At 36.4% G+C, this 14,120-nt stretch overlaps 1 protein-coding gene across 14 annotated transcripts in view; it reads left to right on the top strand.

Annotated features, from left to right (window-relative positions):
• The window catches only part of LOC134528262 (echinoderm microtubule-associated protein-like 2), a 253,916-nt gene that overhangs the window by 214,467 nt on the left and 25,329 nt on the right, over positions 1 to 14,120 (top strand). For 10 of the 14 annotated variants that reach the window (XM_063361727.1, XM_063361724.1, XM_063361731.1 and 7 more), the window contains 6 exons: positions 1,537 to 1,692; positions 3,619 to 3,768; positions 4,852 to 4,924; positions 9,116 to 9,169; positions 11,534 to 11,635; positions 13,013 to 13,117. In XM_063361727.1, coding sequence (XP_063217797.1) covers positions 1,537 to 1,692; positions 3,619 to 3,768; positions 4,852 to 4,924; positions 9,116 to 9,169; positions 11,534 to 11,635; positions 13,013 to 13,117 — 640 coding nt within the window. The remainder of the gene's footprint in view (positions 1 to 1,536; positions 1,693 to 3,618; positions 3,769 to 4,851; positions 4,925 to 9,115; positions 9,170 to 11,533; positions 11,636 to 13,012; positions 13,118 to 14,120) is intronic. The other 4 variants (XM_063361729.1, XM_063361737.1, XM_063361730.1 and 1 more) reach the window with 1 other exon arrangement.

The raw sequence follows: 14,120 nt of genomic DNA on the forward strand, positions 1-14,120 counted from the left end.
AAGAAGCTTCTCAGGAGGACATAAGACACAAACCAAATATTATTTAGTGGTGTTTCATTCCAGAGTAAAGTTGTGGAGCAACAAAGTCTCTGATGTGATATAGAATGTCTCACTAGCAGTTTATAAATTACTTCTCAGGCCAATATTGCATTCAAACTACACATGTTTATTTATTGCATTTTTAACTGTTTATTTAAGTATACAGCCAGTTAGAGAAGGAAAAACTTTTGCGGGGGGGATGGGGGGTGGGGTTAGAAATTTGTGAGAACTTTCTTAGTTCTTAGCACGTGTATGGTCTGTGTGCTATGTGAGAGCGTAATGTAAAATAAACTATTTCATGTTAATTTTCATTTCAAATGAATCTCTAAATTATTATTTTTTTATCTTTAATAATTATAATTATCAGAACAATGCAATACATTTTTTTTTGGTATAGATTTCTTGGTTGTTCTTGTATATTTATGATTTTAAATGCAAACCACTATGCGAAAACGATTGCTTTGACTCTAGTTTTCTTGATGGTTGAGTTGGTAGTTACAGCTACTGGCTAACAAGCCAAGTGCCAGAGATTCAATTCCCGTATGGTCGGGATTTTTCACTCGCGGAAAAATTTCCTTTTCTGGACCAGGACTGGGTTGTATTCCCACTTCACCTCCATACAAAAGGCAATGGCTGACCCCTGCAGTATCAGCTTGCCTATTCTGGCTCGGTCACACCATGGCTATCTCCACATGGCGATGGTTGGATATTCAAACCAGCCTCGGGACCTTTCAACCTATCACCGTTGGTGATGAATTCAAAACTTGTTGGGGAAATGAGAAAGGGATAAAATATGGTATCAAAATTCTGTTTAAAGTTGGGGGAAAAGTCAGGGATGTTGGAATTATTCAACGAAAGTGAGGGAATTTCCTATAAATCTTGGGGTAAAGTCATGAAAATTCCCCAGTGGTAGTGATTTGAAGTATTTCATGCTCCAATCTGCCATCATCCAAACTGGAAAAAAAAAAAAATCTTCATAAAGGTGTTGTAGTGCATAGTCATACATGACTTAGTAAATGGCGTATGCAAGGTTCTGTTTGAATTTTCACTTTGTTATATAAATCTAGGCCATCTTTGGGGATCGCGGAGGTTGAATTTTTGTTTATTTCTTCCAGAAAATTGCAAAATAGGAAAATTTCCAGACTATTTTTTTTTTTTTAAATAATTATTTTTTACTGGATGTCTTGCACAAATCGATAATAAAATTTCCGACTCTTCCCTGGCTTACCTTAACCAAAATTTCAAATTTCCCTGACTATTTTTTTAAAAAAATAAATTTTGAAATTTTGGTTGTAGAAAGCAAAGGAAAGGTCAGAAATCTTATTACAAAATTGTGTGGACACCCTGTAAAAAAAAAGTTTTTTTTTTTTCCCCCCAATAATTTTAAGACTGGATGCGACGTCATGTCGTCCCGATTCCTTTTGCTCGGGCACGCACTCGGGAGACCCGTGTGGTCCGCGAGCAGGCGTACATCAGTGGTTGTGTGTCGTTGCGCAGGACGCGCGACGCGAGCTACAACGAGGAGGAGGGGGCGGTGAGGATGTACCTGCGGGGACGGCCGGTGGTGCTGTACGCGCCCAGCGACGTGGCGGAGAGCTACGACCTGGGCAAAGTCACCACGCCCCCGCAGTCCAGGCTCAAGTTGGAGTGGGTGTATCCTTCCGAGGCGCGACCAACCACGTTTCTGTAGAGTTAGCTTCTGTGACTTTCCATCTCGTACGTTAAGGAGTGATTAGGACCGGTCGTCTTGTGATTTTGAACTATTTCGAAAAATTTCTGGGTCAACCTGGCGTAGAACTTAAACATTGCTACTTGTTGAAATAAACACTTGTGAACTGGTGTGGTTAACATGGCAGTTGTGGTTGTCTGCATGAAATAAGTTATTTCCTCGCAGCATTTACAGACTAGAGCCTGTTAGTAAATATATGTGATTGCAAGGTACAGAAGACCTGGGAGAAATTATTTATGTCCTGACAGGCCAAAAAATTGGGATAAATAGTTAAAAATTAAAATTATAGCAAAAAGATGGAAAAATCAAAGATGTCAGGGCCTAGTCTCAACTTAAGACAATACAAATAAAAGATATCAGGTATGTTTGGAAATAACTCTGTATTTATATAGTTGGAATCAATAGATACACACTATAGGCAGCAGCGAGCCAGTTTTTCTAATAGCACAACATTAAATATAACCTTGGGAAAATAAATACATAATTATTGTACTTTACTTATTTTTAAGACATCAAGTATTTTATTTAATTTATTTCCAACTTTGATACCCTCAATATGTTACTAACTTAAATATAAGAAACAGAATATTTATTAATTTTTTATCATTATGCAAGTGTTGAATCTTGGAAAAATTTAAAAAAAATTAAATGGCGTGGTGTAAGTGATCAGCATGCTAGTTGCCAGGAACATCTTTAAGTGATCTAAATATTTGTAAAATATGCATGTATTTGTCATGTAATGTGTGTGTTACATCATAAGATTAGAAGCCTGAACAACATTGATATGATTTTCTTCACCCTCCCATCATTATATTATAACTAAAAAATTATAAAACCATAAAAAAAAAATGCAGGGCTGCAACTCTACATGCTAACAAAAAAAATCCTTAGTTTCCTTATACAGACTTATGCACATTTTGATTATATTGTATACCTAAATTCCTAAATAGATAACACACATCATTTACTGACTTTTGACCCTTTGTCAGTTCAAGACATAATGAAAACTTAATTTTATTCCAGTTTTAAAATTTATAGCACCATTATGAAGAAAAAACCTGAAAATTCAATATCATTTAGTGCCCACTGTGTACTAGTACTTTATTTACTCTAAGGTTGGCACAATATCAAATAAGTAAATTACGTAATTTTTTTGCTTTTATGTATTTTTATAGAGCACTCATATCATGTTCAAATTGCAGTTTTTATAGACAAGGGCCTAAACCACTCTTTGTCAAAGTAAATATTTTTAAGCAATATTTTTAAACATTAAACTATTATCTTGAAAATATTTTTTTTCTATTAAAGAATTTCTAGAATAATGTTGGTGTTGTACAGCAAGTTAATTACAGACTATGTAACACTCAGTGACTCAATTCTGGCAGACCAAGCTTTGAATTTTTGGAGAAGCATTTTTTTTTTTTTTTGAGGGGGTGGGGGGTATGAGGTAAGAGCAGTTGATGACTGGAGGTTTTTGAGTGATATGTATGGAATAACCTCCAGTTCAGAAATTTTGAAAAGTAATTTCCTTTTGTTTATTTTAACACATTTCTGGCATCATTAATTTTTTTTTATTTCTCCAGTTTTTAGTTATGGTCAAAATAAATGGGGTATCTGATATTTTGAATAATAATTGCTTCTTAAAAGCCCTTTTTTTAAATTCATATCAGATGTTTTGTTGTCTTGGAAAGTTATTATCAAAACTATTGTTGCGTAGATTATTTTTTTGTTAAATCTCCAGGTTTATTTTTTTAATTGTACGTTTGGCATTCAGCGAGAGCTGTCTGTTTTGAAGTGGTGGAAGTTTTGCATGAGTTTCGTAGGGATTCACCCTTAACGAGCGCTCGCAGGTACGGGTACCGGGGAAGAGACTGCCGCTCCAACCTCTACCTGCTGCCGACCGGCGAGATAGTGTACTTCGTGGCGGCGGCCGTGGTGTTGTACAACGTGGAGGAGCAGTCGCAGAGACATTACCTCGGCCACACCGACGACGTCAAGAGGTGAGCGCAAGCCGAGGCACGTGGGGCCTTGACTCGGTCACTTGCACAATATGCTGGCAAGGAAGGACAAATTCTCGTCCTTCATTTTAAACATTAATTTTTTATTTATTTACTTATTTATTTATTTATTCAGTTTTTGATCTGTAGATCCCATATGGAGGTAAGGACTCCGGGATATAGAACAAGTCAATTAATACTAATACATACATACATACATACATACATACAAACATACTGTACAACCACAAAAACTAAATATTACAGAGTACTTTTACATTTCAATAGTAAGAAAGAGAGAAGAAATATCTGCCCAAAAAAAAAAGGCCCCAGCAGTTTGTTATACATAGAATATATTTTCGTAGGGAGCTGGTGAAAAAAACAAAACAAACATGACCATGAAGTTTTAGCACATAAATATTGTGTAAGCTCATAAGCTCATCACATGTTTATTTATTGGAGAAGGGGTTAAATGTTATAAAATAATTTTTAATGTCTAATTTCCTGTTCAAGATGAGGTTTTATAATTAAATGACCACATGAAATTAATTACTTAAATGAAAAAAAAAAGATCAGGGTTCAATCACTCTCTTAATATAAAATATTAACCAAACTATGAAACAAAATACGTTTACTGGATGCTTTTTTTGTTCCATTTTTTTTTTTCCTGATTCATTGGTTTGATTTTGAGTGTTTCTCACAAGGGTAAATGTAAATGTTTGCAAACATAATAACTGTACCTACAGTAGTGTCCGCTAATCCAGACCCTGCTCTTGATTTTTGATTTGTTTTTGTTGATCATTCATCAGTAAGTAGGTTCAAAACTTACGGTTTACGTATGCAGTAGTGTTAACACCACAATTAAACTGAAAAAAAAAAGTATTTATGAAAAAAATTATAGTTTTACTCATCTCCAACCTGTATTATGTGCAAATTCCGTTTAATCCAGACTTTCGGTGATCCATACAGGGTCCAGTCCTATCTTGTCCAGATTAGCATGACTCTACTGTGTAAAGTTAACGTTCAGTGACTTAAGTTAATGAAGATTCATAAGCTGAAGGAATTACAAATGCATTTATGTTGCAGCCTTGCTATTCACCCTAACAAGCTATTGGTAGCAACGGGACAGACTGCAGGCCACGACAGACGAGAAGGAAGGGTAAGTTATTTAGTCATTAACTGCTCCTAACCAACTTAGTAAACATTTAAATTCAATAACCATACACTCAGTTGGCTGACGTAATTTAAAAAATTTTTTTTTAGATAGTGATGGCAGGGTAGACAGTATTGCTTTGTAACTTATGAACATTAATACGTTAGTGTTATGTATTAAAATCTAACTAAGTTTTCACCTGTAGAACAAAAAGTATCCTGTAGGTAGTAGTGTACATAATATTAATATTCATTTGTCAGTACCTAAGTAATTTGTTTACTAAAATTAACTAAAATTGTACTATATCATGGTTCTTAATTATACCCTAATGGTAAATAACTTAAAAAAATTGTTTCCAAAATGTTTGATTTTTTTTTTTTTTAAATAAATTCTTGACCCATGTTTGTAAGAAAATATCATAGTTCTCATCATGTCATCATAAAATGAATATATTAAAAAGATGTTTCTTTTGAAATCTAAATATTTGGCATTCAATACAGTGTCAGTACAATGGCGTGGACATTTCATTACTCTGGAATAAAACATCTATGGTTTTGTGATAATATTTCTGTCATTGTATTGCATTAAATTTTCCTTTTGTAAAAAAAAGATATACGCAAGTGAGCAGATGAATTTTTTTTATTCTCTCGACAGTGATGCTATTGAAGATGGGACACTTAAATTTGAATTCTGGGAAATTCGGGAGGGATATCTGCCATGGCTTATCATCAGGAAACAAAGCAGCTTCTTCCTGGTGTGACTTCAGGGAATTATGGGAAGCTGTTATAAAGATGGCTGGACCTGAATTCCAGTCCCAGCCCATCATTGCATCACTTGGCTTGCTCTTTAGCAGAAGATTGTATTTCACTATTAATGCTCAGTCTTACACTTTTTTGGGTTGTGTCATCTTTCCATTATTTCAGGGTTTTATCACAATAGCGCTCTAGAATTTTATGTTCCGTCTCAAAATTTTTCGACAGATATTAACTAAATATTATTGATTAGTGTTTAAGGTCAACCAAATGTTCATTATGACATGTACTTGCATGATATTTTTACTACTATCTTATTTACACTAAATAAATACCTTGTGATATCTCAACATATATTAACTAAATATTATCTAATAGAGGTAAAATGATTGCAGGAATGTTCATAATTAAAAATACTGGCTTGAATATTTTACAGCTATTATATTACACTTGGTAAATATCTGGTGAGAAAATTTGTGACCCAACAGTAAATGCAAGCGAGATATTGTAATACAGTAATTGAAAGTGTTACCAGTATGCTAGAGGCGAGGCCACAAGGAAGCCCAGTTGGCATGTTAGCCCGCAAGTGGGGTGCGGTCTATTAGTGCTACATGCCTAATCTGATTAGCAGCAGCACCTCACTTCTCCCCTTCCGCCATTTCCCTCTTCCTCAGCAACTTTCTCATTGAACTATCTGTGGCTCTGGAGGGTTCGGCATGTTCCCAGAGACCCGCCTGTGTGAAGTGGCTGAACTAGGACACCATTGTTCTGGGAGCTTCGGGTGTCAAGTCGACCCTGATGACGCGACACTTTGAAAGAATGCGAGACCATTCCAGAAAGGGCTGGGGGGTTTAAAAAAAAGTGATGCCGGCCTCCGAGGTAGTTAAGTGAAGAGAGTGTGTGACCCATTGGTGACCAAAAACGGACAATGAGCGATGGGCTTCGTGTGCAGAGACTGTTGCATTGAGGAACAGAGCATGCAGGACTGTGGTGGGAGTGCAACGGACGAGCGAGTGGTGCGAAGCAGTGTGTCGGGACAGAGGTGCGCGGTAAGAGACGAGCAGTATATAGAGCCACTGTCGAGCCGAGCTCCAGTGGGGAGAGTAAACTGTGGACTAACTGAAAGAGTGATTAAATTGTGAATAGATATTTTAAGGGTTGTAATTCAGTTAATAGTGTTAATAGTAGTTCATAAATAAAACTGTAGACCGTTAATTTTTCGAACCTGTTTTCCCAGTTGTAATAATAGTAATGGCAAGAAAATTAAATTTCAAACATGATGTGTAAGACTGAGTCTTAATGTTTGCGTGGTTTCGCATTGGAGGTTTAACACTAGTGGGTATTCAAGATATGTAGTAGGTAGTGGATTATGATGTTCTTTATGAGGAAGGCATTAGTGGGCATACGCAAATGTGGGTACGCAGCCAATGGTAAGCTGTTAACGGCACCACTGTGTCTCCACCAATGGAAGTACAAAGGAGGTGGTGATCTGTAGTAGCTGGCAGTGTTGACGCGGCTCTGGTGTAAACAGTCGATATGCATTGGAGGAGGTTCACATACGACCAGCTGTGGTAGTGCGTTTGGTGGGGTTGCCGCTATTTTGGGGTTAAGGTGCCGATACTGGTTTTGGTGATGGTGGGTGTCGATGATAAAGCTTGAAGTAGTCAAAGTGCCGTGATTGATGGTTGTGTTCTTAATGAACTTGGTTCGTTCTCAGGATCAACTATTAAGCTGTGACCAAATGATACTTTAGTTCTCGACCATATAACGAATACATGTGAGAATTTCTTACACTATTAGTTTAACAATTATTGTCTCCAAGACAAAGTTAGGGGTTTAGTAAACAGTGAGGAAAATTAAAAATATTTGTAACAGATGAAAACTTTTGTAACTTTTAGTTAAACTGATAAACCTCTTAGATGAGGCGTTACCATTGCAGGTCGTCGAACTGAATGTGGAAATGTGCACGAACGTGTACTAGGATCTGCGAAACAGTGGTTTGGATGCAAAAATAAACCTAGAAATATAATTATTTTGAATGCATGGTTGAGGAATTCCAGTTATACATATGTTATATTATTCGCACTGGTAAAAGTAACAAAATACAACTGACGTTTCATCACTTGACATGCTATATTCTTTTCATGTACAGAATTTTAATTGCTTACGATTTCCATCAAAATATAATAAATTTCCATGAAATGGTACCTAGGTTACGTTCAGTGTGTTAGCAGATTCCTGTAATAACAGTAGCTGCAGTTAATTTTTTTTTTTTAGCATTAAGTAGTACTGCAGGATAATGATGATGCTTGTTATTTGCAGTACGTAACATTTTGTGGTAAGGGTTGTACGTAGTGTTGTTAAAGTGCCATAATTATTACGTAGTTAGTGGTGACTGGATCGGGTTCATACCAGAGCCGTGGACAAAATTAATTACTGACACCAAAAAAGTTATAAGTTTAACCTGTGTGTCACATTGTGATTAAAATTTTCGTAATGGTTACAGAAGTCAAATATTGTGTTACCAGGATGATTATAGATTTGGGATAATTCAATGACGGGTCAAATCCGTGTTTTAAAATCCAAATCTCAAATTTTATTCTGAAAAAAGTGCCTTGAATACAAATTAAAATCTCAAGATTCAGAAATACAATAGTAAATAAACAAGTGAAAAAAGCAAAAACATTAACATCATTTAAAAAAAATTGGTGCAAATAAATTATACATATGGGAATGTAACCCTACATAAATAAATACACTTGAAAAAGTTTATAAACACAATTTATATCACTAATATTCACAACCAATAAATGTTTTTAATTATATAGATCATTATTCAATATCAATCACTAAAATATATGATTTAAAAGCACATACATTTTTTTTTTATTTGAATGTAGCCTTTTTTTAGACTGTAAAAATTTCATTGCATGATGCGCGTGCATCATAATAATTTACTCATAATTTTCATAATGTGCCTAAATAAGTATAACTTCAAAACTATTTAACTATGAACTTTTATTCAAAAAAAAGGCATACATGTATTTTTTTCGGAAATAAAACTGTTCTATTTTTTTTGTCACAAATGTTTCCTGATGTCCCAAACAAAAATACTGTGTACTGTTGCTGGTGGGGAGTGCAAACATTGATTGGAGCTTCCGTTGAGATAAATAAGTCGGTCCTTGTCAACTACACAGGTGCTTGTGTTTGAATGACCGAATTTCACTCCACGAAATGTATTTTCTTCGGTTTTTTCTCCCCTATCGAAGGTCGGATCTTTTGAATGCTAAAAAGTTTGACGGTGTTCGAGGATTTGATTGGCCCATCCCTAGTATAATTTGTAGTGTTGAAGCTTGCCGCCTGCTTGTTGGCACGCGAGGTTTGAGAGTAAATGGTGGTGAAGTAGTACACTAATGATGTTGGTACATATTTATATTTGCTGTAGTCGTGGAAATTCAACCCGCCGCCAGACCGAACGGCACCTGAAGCCGACCAGTGGGTATGTTTGATGTTCACAGCCACTCCCCTTCTCCCCCGCTCACGTCTGCCCTTGCCCCTGTGCTGTTGGCCTCACTCACCGCACTAACCCGGTAACGCAACTGTTGGTCGGTTGTCGCACGACTGCACCGACGCTCGCTCACGCCAGCGGGAAACATTGCTGCAGTTGTTCGAGGAATGCTGTTTCCTATCGAGAAAGCCAGGGCGGCAAATGATCATGTTTTCACCTGACAGTTAATTAGTCGGACTCTTACCGTCTGGAGTTAGGAATTTAAAATTGGTTGCCTTTGATTGAAAATGTGTGCCTGCCCAGATACTGATGTCAGTTTTTTTGTTTAATCATTTCCAAAATCCAACACACAATGAAATGAAAGTACACTATGCAAACATAATATACAGTTAAAAAAAATATTTTGCACAAATTTGAATTTTTTAGAAATAATCATAGTTCATAACACATTAGTGATATATATATATATAATTTGACTTCTTGTTGATTACTTAGTGTATTTTTAGATTTTTTGGTAGTTTCCATATAGATTCGTAACGGCTACAGTAAAACGGCTGCAGCATTGTTTCAAGGAACGTAACACAAATAGTCCTCACAAATGTAAATAACACACACATCAGTAAGTAGTCTTGCTTCTGTAATGAGAGGTGGCTGGGGTAGTTACTAACTTTAGTTTTTCCTGTTTGTTTCATTAGCTCAGTGTTGTGTAGGTCATGCACGTGCAACTAACAGTTTCCTCTAGCTCTGTGAACTGTCTGGAGTTTCTTATGTTAAATTTTTTTATTTTTATTTATCTGTAGTTGTTGGTCTCATGTGTATATTTAATACTCCATGTGTTTTGTTTTTAGCTAAAGCAATTCCAGTAGTTCACTACTAGGAAATGTGATATGTTGTTATTCAAAACAGTATGTTTTTCACTTTTTAAGTAAAATTAATAAAACAATTTTAATTTTTTTTTTGTATTTATGTATGTGTGTGCTCTTTTATGTGATTTTAGAATTTAATGGGTTAGTTTTGCATAAAATGTCTCGGTACTCTAGACCTATCTGAATCTCTCTCTTAAAGTAAAGATTATTTTCCCTACATTAACTAATTCAATTCTATGTTCTGAATAAAGCAGATTTTTTTTGTTCGTCTTACTTACTAATAAGTAATGAAATTTTTCTTCCACCTTATGTTTACTGTAAATTTCACCATAGTACAATTTGGCTTGTAGATGTACTTAGTATTTTTTTTTTCAATCCAACATTAATTGCACGCTTGTCACAGTTGTACAAAAAAACAAGAACGCTTTCAGGTTTCTGTACATTTTTGCAATAACAGACATTCTGAGCAACAACAAAAAATGTGTAGCAAGTGTTTTTGCTTATTCCAGATAGTTTGTGTGGTATTTCTGAATGTATGTTGTTTACTTCAGTCTGCAGCAAATTCATAGGCGTTCACAGAACTTGTGTAAAGGTGTTCCAAATCGTACACAACCACCCCCCCCCTCCCCCCCCATCACCCTCCCCCCAAAAATAAACTCCTGTTACCTTTCTTCCCTAGATATCTGAGTGAATTTTACATGACTAGCATGCAAGCATATTTTTCTACAAGTTAAACCATATATTTGCCTTTTTATTTTTTTTATTTTTACTATGCCAAATTATTATTTCTGTAGTTCAGATACCTGCAAAAAAAAAGGAAACTACTTATAGTAAATCCCTGTTAAGAAGTTTCTCAAGTTACTTAGAAATATAGAGGGAAATTTTATTAAAAAGGTTTAAATTGTATGAATTCATTGGTCCAGTGCTAAATTTTTGAAACTTATAATGCAGGAAAAGGGTTTTGTTAGTTGAATGCCAAAACAACCTTTTTGAAATTTCTCAAAGAAATTAGGATGAGTTTCGGCAATGTTTAACCAATCAGCTTGGTATTTTACAGCCCATGGCACATAATTTTGCTAATTGCATTGATTTTAGGCAATACACATCTAAATAGTTCAAATTCTCCTCTGTGGATGCTTCTTGAAAAAGTTAAATAATAATTTACAGTTTGATATTGGATTAAATAAAATTTGGCTGTTTTACCGCACTCGCCGTTAAGTGTTTACTGCTTGCAAATACTATAGTCATTTAATAATCATTTTAAACTTTAAATAATGATGTTTGACATGTTCGCAGTTGTGTAACTTTCATTAGATTTGTGAATACTGAATTTTTATTTCTAAGAGGGTTTTACTGTGTGGTTTTTTAAGAGGGTATTATTACTTTACCTGCAATAAAAACTACTTCATTTCAGGCAGGTGGTGGTGTCTAGGCACCGCGGTGCCTTCGTCGCGCGCACCTATGAGCACTTGCCTTCTTCTGTTCCCAGCCGCACATCAGGGTGTGGAACTCCGTGAGCCTCAGCACCGTGAGTGTGATCGGCATCGGGGAGTTCGAGCGGTCGATCTGCTGCCTGTCCTTCTCGCGGGCCGTGAGTACAGCGCGTTGGCGTACATGTGTGTGTGTGTGTGTGCGTGCTCGCTTGTTTGTGTGTGTGTTTGTGTGTTTGTTTGTGTGAGTTTGTGTGTTTGTTTGTGTGTGTTTGTGTGTGGGGACGGTCAAGCACGGCTCCAGATGGAGGAGAGGGGCGCAGGGGGCGATGGCCCCTCCCGAGCCCCAAAATTTAAATTTAAATTTCATTTTGTAGGTCGTATTTATTTCAACTCAAAATACTTAAATTCACAATGTTAAACTTTTCTTTCACCAGACGTTGTTCAAAACTATTAAATAACATGTATGTGAGATCATAAATTTCTCTTGACTTATTTAGGCTCCTTTGCACTGGGCCACTGAAAACGTTTGCAGTGCCGGTTCGTGGCGTGGCATGTTAGGAATTGCGAACACGCCACTGCTCATTCCCTATTTGTAATAGAAAAAATAGTTGGAGAAGGCGAGTTCTTTTTTTTTTTGTAGTTGGTACAGCAAAAGATATGCTTTAAAAACAGAATATATTGGATTCAACCTATTGTTTGTCGAGCAATAACAAAACGATTTCTAACCAACACCTTTTTTTTTTTTTTTTAACTTTGCAGACATGTCACAGATTGCGATTCCCTTCTGCACTTCCGAAATAAACCTCTCGGTGTGGAAACTTGACTCCGCCATCACTCGAAGAAACAGCTGTATTGCAGGAAGTGGCTTGGTTAAAAACGTGCCAGTGTGTTCACTGCTGGCAAGAATTCGCCACTCAGTGTGAATACATAGTTCTGTTTGGTTTTGGTGTTACCGCGGAATGGTGCGTTTTGTGTTGGTGTGCTTGTAGAGGCCCGGGGTTAAGGGAGACATAATGTCGTGTTTTGCAACTGCATCCTTTCTTTGTACGGTGGCCCCTCCCGAACAAGTGTTCCTGGAGCCGCCGCTGATGTGGGCTGTGTGTTGCTTCTCTCTCTCTCTCTCTTTCTCTCTCACTCTCTATATCTATCCCTATCTCTCTCTCTCTATCTCCCTCTATCTCTCTCTATCTCTATCTCTCTCTATCTTTCTCTATCTCTCTCTCCCTCTCTCTCTATCTCTCTCTATCTCTCTCTATCTCTCTATCTCTCTCTCTCTATCTCTCTCTATCTCTCTCTATCTCTCTCTATCTCTCTCTATCTATCTCTATCTCTCTCTATCTCTCTCTATCTCTCTCTATCTCTCTCTATCTCTCTCTATCTCTCTCTATCTCTCTCTCTATCTCTCTATCTCTATCTCTCTCTATCTCTCTCTCTCTATCTCTCTCTCTCTGTGTGTGTGTGTGTGTGACGACGGTCTCTCTGCGTGCGTGACGACGGTCTCTCTGCGTGCGTGACGACGGTCTCTGTGCCCGCAGGATGGGGGCTTGCTGCTGTGTGCTGTCGACGAGGCCCCGGACCACAACATCTCCGTGTGGGACTGGCAGCGAGGGGAGCGAGGCCAGAAGATCACCGAGACAAAGGTTGTTATGTTTGGTCACGTGTTGCGTTTCGTAATCGTGCCGAATGGTGAAAATCACGTGGTCACATTTAGAAAATGAACTAGTACATACCTTTGTTTGAGTTAGAAGTATATCACGATACTGTTAACCAAGTGCGGGCACCGATTGTCTTAGTTTCACTGTAGGTGTAATTATGTAAATTCTGGTGATCAAACAGCAAATAATACAATGTGAAACTTTGCCAAACCATAATCCTGGTTGGACAGTTCCAGTTTTGGCGATTTTGGTTTTCCGAAATTTCTTGAAATTATTCCAGTCAAATGCTGTCATGATGTCTTTCTATAAGCCAAGACCAACTCATCCTCCAGTATCGTATCTGTGTCATATGTTGTCTTTAATGACCTTGCTGTAAACAAGATGTTGGGCCCAAACTTAAAAAAAAAAAAAAAAAAGAATAAACTGTATGTATAATTAATACATCATTATTATTTAAAATTTCAATACATTTTTTTCCCCTTCAGATATAACCATTATTAGTATTGAATGAAAGGACAAAATTTGGTTTTATTTAACATTTTGTTACGAATATCTAGATGAATAATATCAGCTATTGTAGATGCATAATTGTTAGAATTTCTGTGTCCCATATTTTACAGACACTATATTCTGCTAAAGCTATATCAACCAATTTGGATGAATGCATATTAGTAGGGATGGGTCAATTAAATCCTTAAATACCATAAAATCCTTAGTATTCAAAGAATTCAATAATTGGGGAAAATAGAATAAAATAAAATATAAAACAGGGGAAATAGGGAAAATAAGGAAAAGTGGTGAAAATTTTAATGGTCAGGAATTACCTGGAAAATTTTGCAAAGTCACCAAATATTTCTGTAATTTTTTCCTGTGACAGCAAAATTAAACCGAAAATACCACTTTCACAAATGTTCAGCCACTTCAAAAAATGCTAAATATTTACTAATCACAAAATTTGGTGTATTTTCCTTTTTCATTTTTTTTTGTT

Source organism: Bacillus rossius, chromosome 1 (genome assembly GCF_032445375.1).
Source record: "Bacillus rossius redtenbacheri isolate Brsri chromosome 1, Brsri_v3, whole genome shotgun sequence".
In the NCBI taxonomy this organism is placed as follows: domain Eukaryota; kingdom Metazoa; phylum Arthropoda; class Insecta; order Phasmatodea; family Bacillidae; genus Bacillus; species Bacillus rossius.